The sequence below is a fragment of the Typopeltis vanoorti genome, chromosome 3, assembly GCF_054136105.1.
Source record: "Typopeltis vanoorti isolate ZY-2024b chromosome 3, IOZ_Tvanoo_1.0, whole genome shotgun sequence".
Classification (NCBI taxonomy): Eukaryota; Metazoa; Arthropoda; class Arachnida; order Uropygi; family Thelyphonidae; genus Typopeltis; species Typopeltis vanoorti.
Window position 1 is genome coordinate 118207474 of NC_143551.1, and position 19129 is coordinate 118226602.

A 19129-nucleotide genomic window follows, 5' to 3' on the forward strand; every position below is an offset into this window, starting at 1 on the left:
TTAGATGGTTGTGTGATATGAGACAATTTGTCTGATCAATCTCTGCAGAAGTTGAGGAACAATGTGATGCCCTGAAGTTAGCTTTATCTTCAGGTGCCATAGCAGTGGTTCCATCTGAATGAAAAGAGGTAGAAATCCAGGTGAGTAGAAGTTGCATTTTGTGGTTTTAGCAAGGGACCAGAAGTCACTGCTTCCATTTGGACAAGAGTTTTTCTGCTGTTGGCCTTTGTGAAGTCCAATTTAGATTTACTGATTGTTTTGCATTTATTGTATGCTTCTGCATAGGCGAATATGATACTAGCATTCTTGATGAAGCCACTTGCAGTAAACTGAGTATTATTCCTTCAACTGCTTGGTTCACTTTCTTTTGGACCAGGACTTAGAAAGTGATTGAGAATTTTGAGTAGAATAGGGTATGAAGGCCATCATACCAATGAGGATAATTTCTGTGACTTTCTTGTAACAGCTGTTTTGTTCAGAGGAACAGAAGCGATAGTCAGACTAAAGAGTAAAAATTCTGGTGGTTGTTCCACTTGGCTTCGTATTGCCAAAGAACACAAGGTTGGGAGTGGTTTTTAGAATAATGGTTTCAGGAAATAAATGAAGAGAAATTAATGTTAAAAAGTTGATCAGATAGGCTCCCTGTTCTTATGTTAACTTTTTATGTTGAGCCCATAGACAAGAGGTTGGTTGATCAACCTATAGTTCATTAGTACTGTGTATGGGTAGTGGTTTGGGAAAGGGGGGTACTTGTTCACATTTGATTTAAATAACAGTTGTTCTGTAGGTTTCAAGGTGCACTGTGAAGGGATGTTGAGAAGCAGCTGCAAATGTTCCAACAAGCTTAGTACAAAGTGGTGGAATTATTGATGCTATTTCAGATGAACAATTTCCATGAAAATATTTGTAGAATACACATATTGCAGAGACCAATTGTCTGTACAAAAGTGGGGGGGGGGGGAGGTTGGTAAGAGATGGGTCATTAATAAGTAATTGCTCTCCTCTATATTGAGTCAAGCATTTTGGGGGCCCACCCCATATGGGTAGATATGTGATTTGTATAAGGTTAACAGCTGTTCATGGGGTGAAGTAATATCTTGAGCAAAAGAGAAATCCTAGTTTTTTAGAAGCTGAGGATGCAGTGGTTGTGGTATGTTTATGCCAGGAGAGACTTGATGTCACGGTATTCCAAGTAGACAAATTTCAAATTGTCTGGAAATTTGGATGTTGTCAAAAATAATACTGGAAGAAAATGGTTCTTTTTTTATGAGAAATAAGACAGTAGTGGGTTTTATTAGCATTGAAATTGGCCAGATTATCTCAACTCCGTTTGAGGATGGCCTGGAGATCAGAATTGAGGGTGGTGGTGATTGATGTTCTGTAGGTTGAGGTGAGTTGTGTAGAGTTTATCAAATGAAAGGGAGGAGTGCAATATGCTGTCATCTGCAAAACTGTGTATTGGATTGGAGGTCAGCTGAAGTAGGTCATTGATATATAGCAGGATGAGGGTTGGTGAGAGGACAGAACCTTGTGGAACTGCGGCATCATTTGAATTGTGAGAGGATAAGGAACCATCCACCACCACACATAGTGTGTGTGTCCAAACAGAAAGCTAGCAATCTAACTATGGAAGTCTTGAGACAGACCAAATAATGGCAGCTTGCTTAGTAAGCCCTTGTGCCAGACCCATTCAAATGCCTTGGAGATATCAAGTGCAACCACTTGAGATTTGCCAAACTTCTGCCATGACATTTGTCCAGGGATGGCTGACATATGTGAGCAGATCTCCTGTTGAACTAGAAACTATGCTAAGTATGCAAACAGCAACATGACTTGGACTACTGCATAAGGCCATCCATTTCACTGCACTTGGCAAATATGTACACAGAGACATATGGACAGACTGTCATCAATATGTGCCACACCAAACCACAACTCTGGCCTAAGTATGTTGATGACATCATCATTTGGCTAGGCTTGGAAGAAATCCTCCATAAGTTTATGGAATTTCTCAGTAATTTAAACCAGAAAATCCAAGTTTCATTAGAAGTAATAAAAGACAGATCCCTTTTCTTCCTAGATGTTCTGATCTCAGTAGAAAATCATGACAATCTTTCATTTGTAGTCTACAAATGACAGCAAACAGCTCAATGATATGTGTATCTGTATTGCATCACCACCTGACACAAAAACAAGGCATTGTCAAAACCCTCAAAGACAAGGCCATTAGAATATCCAGTGATAACAAAAAAAAAAAAAAAAAAAAAAAAAAAAAAAAAAAAAAAAAAAAAAAGAAAATGGATAAAATCTCAGGCTTTCCATAGCATCTTAAATAGACCATCACATATTCCAGAGCATATACAACAGGACAACTACAAATGTGTTGTTTCTTTACCTTACATTAAAAATGTTAGATAAAATAGCAGAATTTTTTTTTTTTAAATACAACTTAAAAGTTACTTTTAAACCCCTTACAAAAAATTCCATGATGCTAAGATAAAATGAAACAACTCCAACCACCTCTTAAATGATCAGTAGTATACAAAATCTTCTGTACTCCTGGTATTTGCTATGTTGAACAGACTGGTCAGTCTGAGGAAATCCATCAAAAAGAACATGTCAAGGATCTGGAGAAAAAATCAGGACTGGCATTTCACTCCACTGGAGGAAAAATACCATAAATTTGCAACTCACAAAATTACCATACATAGAATTCAACAGTTACTATGTCCTACATAATGTAATAAAAAAAACCATGGTCTCGTCTTAAATCAGCTATATGCAGCATGTATAAATGGCCTGCATATTAATGAATTAGACCAGTGGTTGCCAAAGTGATCGACCCCAAGGGGTCGATTCGGGATCAGGGGTCGATAGAAAAATATAAGACATCATTGTACAGGTAATATTTAATTCGGTTAACTTGGATTACCTCCATCCAGAATGACAATGCAATTAAGAGTGAATCGTGGGAACAGTGACATGAATAGGACCTGTAAGATGGAGCAAGGTCATGAAAATAGTTAAGGAGGCCAATCAAGTAGGCCAAAATGATGTATTTACCAATAAAAGGATGTGGTGGTTCTCGCCCAGCTGGTGTGGCAGGAGCTAGGTTGCAACACGTGCACAGTTGCTTATTTACTTATACTTACATGTATTCAAACCCAGTCTCATTTTTCCGCATCGACATACAAGTGAGCGTTACTGTTCTAAAATTCATCAACATACATATTAGGTAATATTGAAATTGCGTAATAGTAAAATAGAAGGGGTCGATAAAAAGTCAAGAAACTCGTGAAGGGGTCGACAGTCAAAGCAGTTTGGCGACCCCTGAATTAGACTATGAGAGACATTATACATTATACGTTGCAACAATGAGCCATGTGTCTGACATCTTGCTATGATATTCAACATGTTGCTCAAGTTTAATTGGAATAATGACAGTTGTTAATTCAGAAATCTGTGAATACCTTTTTTTAAATTTGCTGTTTTTAATCTGAAATACACAAAACTCATATGAAACTAGTAATTAAATAATTTCTTGCTGACAAAAAAAAAAGTTGTATGTGTTGTATTCACCAGACACAAAAACAGATATATCGAGTCATGGAAACCTTACTTCTGTAATAAGGCATTTTGGCAGATTACATTGTTTCTCCCTGGTTGAGTTGAAGGTTAAACCTGGTTTATATGCTCTCTTTTTCATATATTTCTAATATGTTCACTCATTTGCATTTCTCCAGAGTGACTTGCTTTACAGAAGGCCAATCTGGAGAAATGCACATACGGTGACTTTTGTAATCTTTAATTGCAGATAATTTGGCTTTGTTTGGAGAAATAAAGTCAACTTTTAACCAGATTGATGTCAATATGGATGAAATATATCACTCATTCACTTCATCTCCATGATATTTCAATGTAATATCAATGATATAATTTTAATATGCACTTCACATGGCAACTTTGTGCATACATGTTAGGTGGTTAATATGTAATAGCACTTGTGTATTTTTTTTTTCCCTTCTTTTTTTTCAAGGTAACTGCTGGGTGATGGAGTGTTGTGGTTCAGCATTTAGGTATTCACCAATGTCAGAGAAGAGGAAAAAACTGCACACACATAATTCTGCATTTTTTTTTCATTCTGTACACTGATTATGTAGGATGATTGGACCCACTCTGGAACTACCTGAAAGACATGGGGATCTATAGAAAAGGTGCACACAAATGGGATTTAATCTTTCATGCAACCAGGGAGAAACGTAACATTATTTGGCAGAAAGCCAGAATATCTTGCATCTTTAAGTGTAGTGTAGATGAAGAAAAAAATGTAGATGAAATAATTTTAAATGTTTTGTTGGAAGTTTTTCCACTTGGTTATGCTATAAATTAAAGATAGCAAGAAATTATATACTTGGTTTAATCCTTTATCCAAGTGTAAGCAAACAAGTTTGCGTCTGAATTATTTTCAGGACTGGAGCAACTCGTATAAAGAAGCTAAGTCTTCACATCACTTGCCTTAGTATTCCATAATGCAAAGCACATCTCCTTGCAGACATGTATAATGCTATGCATTATGGGAAGGGTCACTACCCAAACCAGTTTCGACCTTTATTGAGGTCTCTTCGGTGGGAGCCAGACCGAGAGGCGATACCAAGGTTAAAGTAATGCAGAAGTCAAATTTTCATATATGAGTTGCCAAAAGGTGTCGCACCTTATTATTAAATTACTCTGGATTAGAGGTAGTTGTTGGAAGTTTTTCCACTTGGTTATCCTATAAATTAAAGATAGCAATCTTCAGGTCTGGCCCCACTGAAGAGACTTCAATACAGGTTGAAACCAGTCTGGATAGTGACCCTTCCCATGATGCATAGCATTATACATGTCCACAAGGGGATGTGCTTTGCATTATGGGATACTAAGGTAAGTGGTGTGAAGTCTTAGCTTCTTTATACAAGTTTCCCTATTCCTGAAAATAGTTCGTGCAAACTTGTTTGCTTACACTTGGATAAAATATTAAACCAAGTATATAATTTCTTGCTATCTTTAGTTTAAATGTTTTGCTTTATCTGTAATATCCTTAAGAGACATAAGTCTAATAAACGAAAGATAACTGATAAAGAATTTACTGTTTACACTAACAAAAAGCAAGTTATGCTCAATTATATGATATTAATTATTTATGTTACACAAAATTAACAGAGAAGCTGTTTTGACCATACATTATCAATCTTCTTCCTTACTCTTGGTCTTTCTGAATCACAGAAACATTAGAATTAAATAGCTGAAACCAGAATATGAAAAAAGAGAACAGGGTTGCTAATGTCAGCTGGGAAATCATATAGACTGTGGTAAAGCAAGAGAAGTGTTGTTTTGTTTCTTTTCTAAAAAAAACATTTGTTTCATATAGGGTCAAGTTGCTATAAATGCAAAATCAAACATACTTTTGACTTTAAAAAAAAATCACATTAATGAATAAACTACAAAGTAGAGAGAGCATTATTTTGTAAATATTTGAAAAACAAAGTGTATTATTTTATTCTTGCTATTGACTGAATTCTTGTTCTATAAGTTTCTAATCTTAAAACATTTAATAAAAAAAGTTTTCAGGAGTGTTAACAACTATTTGATATAGAAATTGCACCCAAATTCTTTCTGTGCAGTTTATTATAATGTACTTTTAACTATTAATGAAAGTAAATACTTTAATCCTTGTCTTTATATACAATACTGTGGTACTATACAAAGTATTGTATATAAAGGCAAAAGGAAGAATATACACTGCTTGGAAGAAAGTCAACAGACATCATAGTGTGAGGAACAAACAGGCATGGCATCCACCTTAAGATGTATGACTGCCTTTCACAGTGATGCTTGCAGCAATTCAACAGAACATATTTTTTACAAGTGTACAATAGTGATCCATGGGAATTTTGGACCATTCTTCCTGTAGGCATGTAATGAGGTTCTGGACTGTTGTGTGTGTGGGGGGTGTCCCTTGACCCCCACAACAGTCCTGGACCATTGCCTTGCTGAAAGAGACAATGGTCAGTTCTGTAGAAATGAGAAATGTCACTAAATAGGAAACACTGCATTGCATTGTCCAGAATGTTCAGATACCTCTTGGAGTTCAGCATTTATGGCCAAACCAGGAAAAACATGACCATGCCATCACACTGCTACCTCCAAATTTCATAGTTGGAATTATGCATTCTGCTACGAGACGTTCACTGGACGTCTGCCACACCCACAACAGTCCATCTGCTCAGTAGAGGGTGTAACATGATTCAGTTTTCCATAACACAGCTTTCCAAGCTTCCACATACCATATATGCTCTTTGCACCACTGAAGACAATGCTGCATGTTGGTTTGGGTAATGTGGGGCTTGCATATTGCAGTCCTACCATGGAATCCCATGTTGTGAGCCTCTGTTCTAAATGTTTTTGTGCAGATTCATGTTCAATTCAATCCCTGGAACTCCACATTCAACATGCCAGCTGATGAATGATGGTTTTTACATGTTTTTCTTTGTAATACCCTACAGTTACGTTCAGTGAATGTAGTGTATAGTCCACTGTGGCTACCACTTGCAGTTGACTCCCTTTGCTTCCATCTCAGTATGGTGTCACTGATTGTTGACCTGCTATGGCCCAGCAGTTTGCCAAACAGATGCACCTGCAACATGACATCTTATCACAATGCCTGTTTCAAGCTTTGTCACCTGGACACAGTTTTACTTACTTGAGAGCATCATATTCCTCCAATTTGTACCAGCTACAAACACGTGACTCGTTGCATGGCATGATGCCCCTTGCCCATTGGGATGACTATTGACTTCTTTCCAATCAATGTAGTCAAATGATAGGGACTAAAAAAACAATTTTTGTTTTTTGAGTTTTGCTATAGTGAGAAATGTTGTCAATCTGTTATTAAGTTGTAACCTATCATCATAAAACCATCATGGTGAGTATATGCATCATCTGGAAAAGACATCAATTGTGGGCAGTATTTTCCTAGGATGCATGCAGTGTATTATATGATTATTATTCCTGACTCATATTCTTTATTTTGTTTTATGTTGTTCTGCAGAAATATTTGTTATTACTTATAGAAAGATTACCATCTGTGATATGTTGGAACGTTGTCTCAAAAGGGGAAAGGGAGAAGAACAAGCATCTGCAGCATTAGTAGCAGCATTAGTATGCACTCAATTAGGAGCAGATGAAGAAAGTGAAACTATTTTTAATGATTTACATCCTTATCTAGTTGCAATCATGACAGATCCCACTGCCCCACCTAAAACTCGAGCGAAGGTGAGTTATATGAATATATTTTCAGTGTTGATGGATTAATTGGATCATAAGAATTAAGCTGCTGGGTGTTCAGGGGTACCAATACAGCACCAGAGTGATTCATTATAGGCAAATTCCCATAACAAATAAGTTTCATATATGGGAATTTGTTTGCTTTTTGTTTAGAAAGGGATATTTTTATCCTGTTTTTTTTTTTTAAATATTTGGTATAATATAATATGTATTACATGTAATATATATATATATATATATATATATATATACTATATATATATATATATATATATATATACTATATATATATATATATATATATATACTATATATATATACTATATATATATATATATAATGTAGAAAGTATTTTACCTTGGGTGTAATAAATGTTAAAGATACCAAGCTATTTTAAACCTGGTTTTACTCCATTTCCAAAGTAAGCAAACAGACAAACAAGTCAAGTTTACACCTGCACGTATTGGAAGTCTAGCTGACCCTCAAAGTAGTGTAAGTCAAGGCAACTCATAGTAAAAATAGAATTAGCTCTGATCACTATTCTTAATATTTACCCTTAATGCACAGCCCATCTCCTTGAGGAGATGTATGATGCTGTGTATTAAAGGCAAGGGGCCACTACCCAGACTGGTTTAGACCTTTATTGAGGTCTCATCAATGGGAGCCAGGCTAGAAATACCAAGATTTTGGTAAAATACTTGTAAGCTCTGTATTACTAACATCTTGGTATTTCTAGCCTGGCTCCCACTGATGAGACCTCAATAAAGGTCTAAACCAGTCTGGGTAGTGGCCCCTTGCCTTTAATACATGGCATCATACATCTCAAGGAGATGGGCTGTGCATTAAGGGTAAATATTAAGAATAGTGATCAGAGCTTATTCTATTTTTACCAAGAGTTGCCTTGATTTACACTACTTTGAGGGTCAGCTCGACTGCCAATACATGCAGGCGCAAACTTGACTTGTTTGTCTGTTTGCTTACTTGGGAAATGGAGTAAAACCAAGTTTAAAATAGCTTGGTATCTTTAACATATATATATTACATTTGGGTTTTAACAGCTATTCACAAACACTATGCACAAATTACAGCATGACACTTCATACTTTATTGGAGACCCAAGTAAGTTTCATCTCAAGTTAAGGTCTCCACTTCATCTAACCTTTGGCTTGACTATGGTTGTAATGTGGATTATGATATTATATACTATGAGTATGATGCCTATATTATTTTACTACCATCAGGCTGTAGACATTTTTTCTCTCCAGAACAGAATCTCCAGTTTAACACCGGGCTATTATTGGAAGCCTGAAGTGTCATATCACACTCTTTTTTTTATTGAAATTGTATGTAGTTGTTAAAAATTAATGTGAGAGATGTTGTATGAATAAAAATCAACAGTTGTTTTGAGAATGGGTCAGTTTGTCCATTGTAAAAACAATGGACAAACACACAAAATGATAAAGTATTCATTTGCATCTTAAAGATAAAATAATTTCAGAAAAAAACTCATCATCATCATCAAATTCTTGACATTTACTCTCAAGGTGTGTACAGGATATGATAGTACTACATGAAAAATTTACATCATTACTAACTTCCTACTTACATTTTTCTGCCAAATGAATCTGTTACCTGTCAAAGCTACAACATTGTCAGATTTTATATTTATATATCTATCTTCTAAGGCACTTTTTACCGTATCAATCCACCTATATCTTGGTCTTCCTCTGGGTCGTTTTCCTACCAACCTGGCAGAGAACACTTGTTTTGCTAATCGTTCCTCTCCCATTCTATTTAAGTGACCATACCACCTAAGATTAGCTCTGCTAACGCATTCCTGGATGTTGACAATGTCAAGTTCTTTCCTAATATCCTCATTTTTAATATAATACTGCCATTGATGCCATCTATTCATGCCTTTAATCTTTCTCAGGACTCTCATATCTGCGGTCTCTAGTCTTTGGTCAACTGTTTTACTTCTGACCCAGCTCTCAGATCCATAAGTTAAAACTGGTTTGAACATTGTCTTGTATACAGCTAATTTAGTGTTCTGACTAATTTCTTTCTTATTCCATATGAATTTATTCAATTGACTTCCTACCATACCAGCCTTGCTGATTCTGTTGTCTATTTCTATGTTTAATTTACCATCTTCAGTAAAAATTGTGCCTAAGTAGCTGAAATGTTTCACTTGTTCCACAGGTTCTCCATTCACAATGTAGTTCATATTTTTGATGCTTCTGCTTATTTTCATTGTCTTGGTCTTGTTATTGCTGATCCTCATACTATATCTATTACAACAGTTAATCAGTTTAGTCAGGGAATTTTGCAGACTTGTAGCTGATTTATTTAGAAGTATAACATCATCTGCATAAAGGAAAGAGCTGACATTAACATCTCCAATTTTGATATCAGGTTTAATACCACTTTCCTTCATAATGTGATCCATATAGATAATGAATAACAGAGGGGATAATGAACATCCTTGTCTCACACCAGATTTAACATTAAACCATCTTCCTGTACTTCCTTCAATTCTACCTGCCGACTTACAACTCAAATAAAGACTAAGTATTGCTTGATATAATGCCCCATTGACACCATATAACTGTAGCGTGTTGAATAGCTTCTTTCTTGGCACCTTGTCATATGCCTTTTCCAAATCGACAAAACTTAAATACAGATCTCCGTTATATTCCCATGATTTCTCGACTATTTGTCATAAAGTGAAGATCTGATCCTGACAGCCTCTATTTGGCCTGAATCCAGCTTGTTCTTCACCAAGCTTTTCTTCCACAATTCTTCTCAACCGTTTCTCAAGTATACTTGCATAGATCTTGCCAGGAACACTCAGTAGGGAAATACCTTTGTAATTCTCACATTCAGTTTTATTTCCCTTTTTATATATGGGTGCTATGAGAGCTCTACTCCAATCATCGGGAATTCGTCCCTCTGTCCAGGCTTTCTGAACTATGCAATGCAGCCACTCTAAGACTCTTATACCGCCATATTTCAGCATTTCTGCTCGAATATCATCTACTACTGCTGCCTTTCCACATTTCAAGCCTTTGATTGGCTTTTTCTACTTCAAGTATGGATATGGATTCCTGACTGCATGCCTGATTGGTGTTTTTTACCACTGTGCTGTCATCACTGCTTGTTTCATTTAGCTGTTTTTCAAAGTAATTACTCCATACTTCAAGGATATCTTTTTCTTCTGTTTTCATGTCACCTTTATCATTTCTAACTCCTTTTACAGCACTCTTTCCTCCATTTCTAAGATTCTTCAACAACCTGCAGAATGTTTTGCCACCTTCTTGAAATTTATTTTCTATATTGTTGCCAAAGTCCTCGATGACTTTTGTTTAGCTAGTTTTACACAGTGTTTAACATTCTTGCATTTGTCTCTGTATTTTCTAAGAGCACAAGCTGACTTATTTGACAGAAACTTTTGATATGCTTTTTGCTTTTCCTTCAGTGCCTCTTTAACTTCCTGTGTCCACCAGGGAGTTCTGATTTTTCTGTCCTTGCAGACAACCTCACCACATGCTTCTCTGGCAGAATCAATGTTTTCTTCAGAGTTTGCCACTGAATCTCCAAGGTTTGATTCCTGTTCTCAAACTCTTTCATTTTTTCTTCAATAATCTTTGTGTATTTTAGTCTACAGTTCACATCTGAGAGCTGCTGAACTTTTATTCGCTTTAAAACTTTCTTACACGTTATTCTTTTCAATATGAAATTCAATTTTATCCTGCTCAAGAGTAAATAGTGATCGCTTCCAATTTCAAATCCTCTGTACACTCTGGTGTCCTGTACCAGGGAGAAAACATCACTATCAACAATAACATAGTCAATGAGACTTATGTTATTCCTCACCTCTTCTCTCCATGTGAATTTGTGCACATTTTTATGTTGGAACATGGTGTTAGTAATAACCAGTCCATGTCCTGAGCAGAAATGCAACAGATATTTGCCATTATTATTAGCTTTGCTCTTTTCTCCAAATTTTCCCAAAATATTTTTGAATGTCTCACAATCATTTCCTACTTTGCTATTTAGATCCCCAACAAGGACCAACTTTTCCTTTTTCATTGTGTCAGTTGCTTTTCTAAAGCCTCAAAAAATTCCTCAACTTCTACCTTAGTAGAACCTTCTGTGGGACCATAGGCACAAATAAGTCTCATTGTCCAGTTCCCCATTCTCATATTTGCCCACATTACTCTACTTGAGACTGACTGCCATTCAAGAAGATTAGCCTCGTATTTTGTGTTGAATACTATGGCTACTCCTTCTTTTCCTTGATTGTCATTGCCTGAATATAACATTTTGTATTTATTGCTCAGAAAGATCTCACCAGTTTTTGTCTTTTTTGTTTCAATCACCCCTATTATGTCGATCTAGTACTTATCTAATTCCTCAGCTAGCTTCATTTCTTTGCCATTCAGGCTTCTTATGTTGATGGTACCGATCTTTAACTCTGGTGATGTTGAGTTGGAGTTTGTTTTCAGATTTGTTCCAGTAGCTGACTTTTCGCTGTTCGCCCTGGTTCCCTGGCGAAAACAATGGGGTCTTTCTTTAACCGGGCGACGCACCGGCCGGCATGAAATTTTGTCATTTCGTACCATCATTTTTCATTTTGTTTTAACCAATAAGAATACAATTTGGTCGGCTAAATCCCAAATTGCCAGCCCATCCTTGTTCGTTCAGTATCCAAGTAGATACCCAACAGAGTGCACCACGAGAAGGTGAGGATTGGACATTATGTCAGAAGCCCTGGACGGTTCTCCGCATTCCTTTAGAGGCTATGTGGAGGTCTCCTCTCAGTTATACAGCTTTGACCCTTAATCACCCCAAACTGCTGACTTATAACTCAAATAAACAGTGAGTATTGCTTGATATAATGATCTACTGACACCATACAACTGTAGTGTTTTGAACAGCTTCTCTCTTGACACCTTGTCATATGCTTTTTACAGATCTACAAAATGTAAATGCAGATCTTTGTTTTATATTCCCATGACTTTTCAACTATTTGTCGTAAAGTGAAAGTATGATCCTGACAGTGTCTATTTTGCCTGAATCCAGCTTGTTCCTCTCCAAGCTTCTCTTCCACAGTCCTTCTCAACCGTTTCTCAAGTATACTGTCATAAATCTTACTAGGAACACTCAGTAGAGAAATACCTCTGTAATTCTCACAATCAGTTTTATTTCCCTTTTTATACATGGGTACTATGAGAGCTCTACTCCAATCATCTGGAATTTGTCCTTCTGTCCAGGCCATCTGAACTATGTAGTGTAGCCACTGTAAAACTTTTATACCTCCATACTTGAACATTTCTGTTCTAATATCATCTACTCCAGCTGCTTTTCCACATTTCAGACTTTTGATGGCTTTTTTCTACTTGAAGCATGGATATGTATTCCTGATTGCATGCCTGGTTAGTGTTTTTTATCATTGTGCTGTCATCATTGCTAGTTTCATTTAGCAATTTTTCGAAGTAATTACTCTATACTTCAAGGATATCTTTTTCTCCAGTTTTCATATCACCTTTGTCATCTCTAATTCCTTTTACAGCACTCTTTCTTCCATTTCTGAGATTCTTCAACAACCTCCAGAATATCTTGCTACCTTCCTGATATTTATTTTCTATGTTCTTACGAAAGTCGTCCCATGATTTTTATTTAGCTAGTTTTACGTAGTGTTTAGCTTTCTTACATTTGTCTCTGTATTCTCTAAGAGCACAAGCTGACTTATTTGCCAGGAACTTTTGATATGCTTTCTTCTTTTCCTTTTGTGCCTCTTTAACTTCCAGTGTCCACCAGGGAGTTCTGATTTTTCTATCCTTGCAGACAACCTTACCACATGCCTCTCTGGCTGAATCAATCAGGGTTTTCTTCATGGCTTGCCACTGAATCTCCAAAGTTTCGTTCCTATTCTCAAACTCTTTAATTTTTTCTTCAGTAATCTTTGTGTATGTTAGTCTACAGTTCACGTCTGAGAGCTGCTCAACTTTTATTCGCTTTAAAACGTTCTTACATGTTATTCTTTTCAATATGAAATTCAATTTTATCCTGCTCAAGACTAAATAGTGATCGCATCCAATTTCAAATCCCTTGTACACTCTGGTGTCCTGCACCAGAGAGAAAACATCACTATCAACAATAGCATAGTCAATGAGACTTTTCTTATTCCTCTCCATGTGAACTTGTGCACATTTTTATGTTGGAACATGGTGTTAGTAATATCCAGTCCATGTCCTGAGCAGAAATCCAACAGATATTTGTCATTATTATTAGCTTTGCTCTTTTCTCCAAATTTTCCCAAAATATTTTTGTATGTCTCACAATCATTTCCTACTCTGCTATTTAGATCCCCAACAAGGACCAACTTTTCATTTTTCATTGTGTCAGTTGCTTTTTCTAAAGTCCCAAAAAATTCCTCCACTTCTACCTTAGTTGAACCTTCTGTGGGACCATAGGCACAAATAAGTCTCATTGTCCAGTTCTCCATTCTCATATTTGCCCACATTACTCTACTTGAGACTGACTGCCATTCAAGAAGATTAGCCTCGTATTTTGTGTTGAATACTATGGCTACTCCTACTTTTCCTTGATTGTCATTGCCTGAATATAACATTTTGTATTTATTGCTCAGAAAGAGCTTACCAGTTTTTGGTCTTTTTTGTTTCAGTCACCCCTGTTATGTCGATCTGATACTTATCTAATTCTCAGCTAGCTCCATTTCTTTGGCATTCAGGCTTCTTATGTTTATAGTACTGATCGTTAACTCTGGTGATGTTGAGTTGGGGTGTGTTTTCAGATTGTTCCAGTAGCTGACTTTTCGCTGTTTGCCCTGGTTCCCTGGCGAAAACAACGGGGGGGCTTGTTTAACCGGGCGACGCCCCAGCCGGCATGAAATTTTTTAATGTTGTACCATCATTTTTTATTTTGGTTTAACCAATAAGAATACAATTTGGTCGGCTAAATTCCAAATTGCCAGCCCATCCTCGTTCATTCAGTATCCAGGTAGATACCTAACAGAATGCACCACAAGAAGGTGAGGATTGAACGATTGGTCAGAAGACCTGGTTGATTCTTCACAATCCTTTAAAGGCTATGTGGAGGTCTGCTCTCAGTTATTTAGCTTTGAAGCACCCCAGGAGAAGAAGAAGAAAAAAAAAAAAAAAACTAAATCACAAAATTTATTACAATTACCCATTCCTTTTCTATTTGGAATTTTGGATTTTAGTGAAGGGGGGGTGGCATAATGAATTTGATTAAACATCTGCAGCTAATCTTGTCTTCTAAGTTGATATCATGACATGTTGTAATGCCAAAAATTGAAAACATTCTTATTCATATCTAAATAAGCATTACTTAAACAAATATTTTCAGAATATGAAGTCCTGACAAGGCCATATGCTATAATATGGATAATATGCAGCCTAAAGTGATCCTAACCATTCAAATAGGTGAAACTGAAATATAAAGTAATAGTTATTTATGCATAAGTATATTCTGCTTGAACAAACATCTAGTTAAATGTTAATGCTACTATATGTTCTAGGTATTATTATATAATAAAAGTATTGCATGTTATTAGGGACAGTTACTATTTTAGGTTTTGCTGATTATTATTTAAGTACACCTTTCTTAATATAATTGTTAGCATGTTTTAAAATTAATAAAGCTGTGTTTAAATCTCAGTAATACCTGTAATAAAATCACACGAAACACATGGTCATTTTTTGTAACAAGAAATAATTATATTTTGAAACAAAACGTTCAACTTGATTCTCATGAGAAATTGTCTAAATTCTTGCCTACATAACTCAGTCATTAAATGGTAACCTCTATAGGGACTTTTCAACCAAAGATGAGTTAGCTTCAATGAATTTGGAAAGTTTTCTCCTCCTGAGAAACCTGAGTTTTTTTTCATCACACAGGACATACATATGAACTGACCAGAGAATATATTTAATTTGACTTAGCATTAATTAGGTTTTTGCCCAGCTCAGTTGATTGATCATGACAGGCCATTGAATATTTTGTACTTTGAATTTCTTACTTGCTTGCTTAGGAGTGTCTGATTTACCTCAGTCTCACAGAAAGCATGAAGGGAAAGATAAGATTTTTAAATTCTTGTTGACTTAATTTTACATTATATTAATTTTTGATCATTGCATATAATGTATATAATGATATCCCATCCCATTTTTCCTTTCACATTAGGCTTAGTTGCCTTCACAGCCAAGGTAACTTGGCTTCTTAGATACCTGATTGCTGCTTATGATAGGGGTTAATTCTATCTTCGTCTGATATGTCTGTAAATTGCATGTTTTCTTCTTCTGGCTGATTTGCCTCTTTTGCAGAATTAAACTTGACGTTCTGGGAAGTAGCGAAATCCCATCTTTGTATGGGATTTGAGCACAGCTCCATATAATTAGATATTTATATAATACATTATATTAATCATTAATGTAGAGTAATAACCAATGAATTGTCTTTTTCTTAATTATTTAGTGTGCTACTTCCTTGGGAATGTGCTGTTTTGTTGCTAGCTCTGGAATAGAGGTAGGAAGATTGCATTGTATAGAAAAATAAAGGTTCTTTACCATCACATATTGTAAATATCTATGATTGATTTTGATAATTAAAACATTTTAGAATGGTTGTGAAATGAAATTTCAAAAGCAATAGAATGAACTTTTTATAGCAAATGTTACAACTTGAACAGTATATATATTTATTGCTGATTTTCGTACAAAATTTGTTATAGAAGTTATTCATGAATAACTGAGACGAGGCCTCCATGTCCCCATTTAAGGAATGCCTAAAACCAACCAGGGTCTCTGATTAATGGTGCAGTCCATTAGAATCTTCCTAGACACTAATTGAATGAGGATAGGCTGGCAAATTTGGATTTAGCTGAACAAAATTGTATTCTCATTGGCCTAAAAACCATAATGCAAAATTATGGTACAAAATGGCAGAATTTTGTGCCAGCTGTGGTGTTGCCAAGTTAAACAAGACTACCTGTTGTTTTTTCAGACAACCAGGAGAAAAACAGTGAAAAATCACTGGAACAACTCAACATCAGCATAGTTCAAGATTGACATCAATAAGAAGCATCATTGTAAAAGAAAGAGAACTAACAGAATTGGATAAGTAACCAGATTGACATAATAGGCATGACTGAAACAAAGAAGACAAAAACAGGTGATCTTTCTAAGCAACAAAATGCTATATTCAGGCAATAATAATCAGGGAAAATATCATTGTCATCATCAAATTCCTGACATGTACTACTCTTAAAGGGTGTACAGGATATGATAGTACTTCATGAAAAATTTACCTCATTACTAACTTCCTATCTACAATTTTCTTCAAAATTAGTCTGTTACTTGTCAAGACTCCAACATTTTTATCAGATCTTATATTTCTGTCGTCTAAGGCACTTTGTACCGTATCAATCCACCTATCTCTGGGTCGTTTTCCTGCCAACCGCAGAGAACACTTGTTTTGCTAATCTTTCCTCTCCCATTCTGTTTAAGTGACCATACCACCTGAGATTAGCTCTGCTAATGCATTCCTGGATGCTGACAATGTCATGTTCTTTCCTATTATCCTCATTTTTAATATGATATTGCCATTGATGCCATCTGTTCATGTCCCTAGTCTTTCTCAGGACTCTCATATCTGCAGTCTCTAGTCTTTGGTCAAGTGTTTTACTTGTGACCCAGCTCTCAGACCCATAAGTTAAAACTGGTTTGAACACTGTCTTTATACAGCTAATTTAGTGTTCTGACTAATTCTCTCTTATTCCATATGAATTTATTCAGTTGACTTCCTACCATACCAACTTTGTTGATTCTGTTGTCTGTTTCCATATTTAATTTACCATCTTCACTAAAATCGTGCCTAAGTAGCTGAAATGTTTTACTTGTTTCACAGGTTCCCCATTCAAAACATTTGACATTTTCAACGATTCTGCCTATTTTCATTGTCTTTGTCTTTTTAATGCTGACCTTCATGCCATATCTATTACAACAGATATTCAATTTAGTCAGGGAATCTTGCAAACTTGTAACAGTTTTATTTAGAAGTATAACATCATCTGCATAAAGCAAAGAGCTGACATTAACATCTCCAATTCTGATATCATGTCTAATACCACTTCATAATGTGATCCATATAGATAATGAATAACAGAGGGGATAAGGACATTCTTGTCTCACACCAGATTTAACACTAAACCATCTTCCTGTACTTCCTTCAATTCTAACTACTGACCTGCAACTCAAATAAAGACTAAGTATTGCTTGATATAATGCCCCATTGACACCATATAACTGTAGTGTACTGAATAGCTTCTCTCTTGGCACCTTGTCGTATGCCTTTTCCAGATCGACCTTAAATACAGATCTTTGTTATATTCCCATGCTTTCTCAACTAATTGTCGTAAAGTGAAGATCTGATCCTGACAGTCTCTATTTGGCCTGAATCCAGCTTGTTCTTCACCAAGCTTTTCTTCCACAATTCTTCTCAAGTATACCGGCATAAATCTTGCCCAGAACACTCAGTAGGGTAATACCTCTGTAATTCTCAAATTCATTTTATTTCCCTTTTTATATATGGGTACTATTAGAGCTCTACTGCAATCATCAGGAATTTGCCCCTCTGTCCAGGCCTTCTGAACTATGCAGTGCAGCCACTGTAAGACTTTTATACCACCATATTTCAGCATTTCTGGTCGAATATCATCTACTCCTGCTGCCTTTCCACATTTCAAGCCTTTAATGGCTTTTTCTACTTCAATTATGGATATATATTGCTGACTGTATGCCTATTGAGTCTTTTTTTACCACTGTGCTATCACTGCTTGTTTCATTTAGCAATTTTTCAAAGTAGTTAGTTACTCCATACTTCAAGGATATCTTTTTCTCCCATTTTCATGTCACCTTTATCATCTCTTACTCCTTTTACAGCACTCTTTCCTCCATTTCTAAGCTTCTTCAACAACCTCCAGAATATCTTACCACCTTCTTGATATTTATTTTCTATGTTTTTGCCAAAGTACTCCTATAACTTTTGTTTAGCTAGTTTTACACAGAGTTTAGCTTTCTTACATTTGTCTCTGTATTCTCTAAGAGCACAAGCTGACTTATTTGCCAGGAACTTTTGATATGCTTTCTTCTTTTCCTTCTGTGCCTCTTTAACTTCCAGTGTCCACCATCGTGTTCTGATTTTTCTATCCTTGCAGACAACCTCACCACATGCCTCTCTGGCTGAATCAATCAGAGTTTTCTTCAAGGCTTGCCACTGAATCTCCAAGGTTTGGTTTCTGTTCTCAAACTCTTTAATTTTTTCTTCAATAATTTTTGTATTTTAGTCTGCAGTTCACATCTGAGAGCTGCTGAACGTTTATTCACTTTAAAACTTACTTACATGTCATTCTTTTCAATATGAAATTCAGTTTATCTGGCTCAAGACTACATAGTGATCGCTTCCAATTTCAAATCCCTTGTACACTCTGGTGTCCTGCACCAGGGAGAAAACATCACTATCAACAATAGCATAGTCAGTGAGACTTTTCTTATTCCTTGCCTCTTCTCTCCATGTGAACTTGTGCACATTTTTATGTTGGAACATGATGTTAGTAATAACCAGCCCATGTCCTGAACAGAAATCCATCAGGTATTTGTCATTATTATTAGCTTTGCTCTTTTCTCCAAATTTTCCCAAAATATTTTTGTATGTCTGACAATCACTTCCTACTCTGCTATTTAGATCCCCAACAAGGTCC

The 19129-nt window shown here is 35.9% G+C and overlaps 1 protein-coding gene across 3 annotated transcripts in view; it reads left to right on the top strand.

Moving 5' to 3' along the window:
• The window catches only part of Ifrd1 (Interferon-related developmental regulator 1), a 161525-nt gene that overhangs the window by 80163 nt on the left and 62233 nt on the right, over positions 1-19129 (top strand). For all 3 annotated transcript variants that reach the window (XM_090415929.1, XM_090415931.1, XM_090415932.1), the window contains 2 exons: positions 7110-7311; positions 15847-15897. In XM_090415929.1, coding sequence (XP_090272055.1) covers positions 7110-7311; positions 15847-15897 — 253 coding nt within the window. The remainder of the gene's footprint in view (positions 1-7109; positions 7312-15846; positions 15898-19129) is intronic.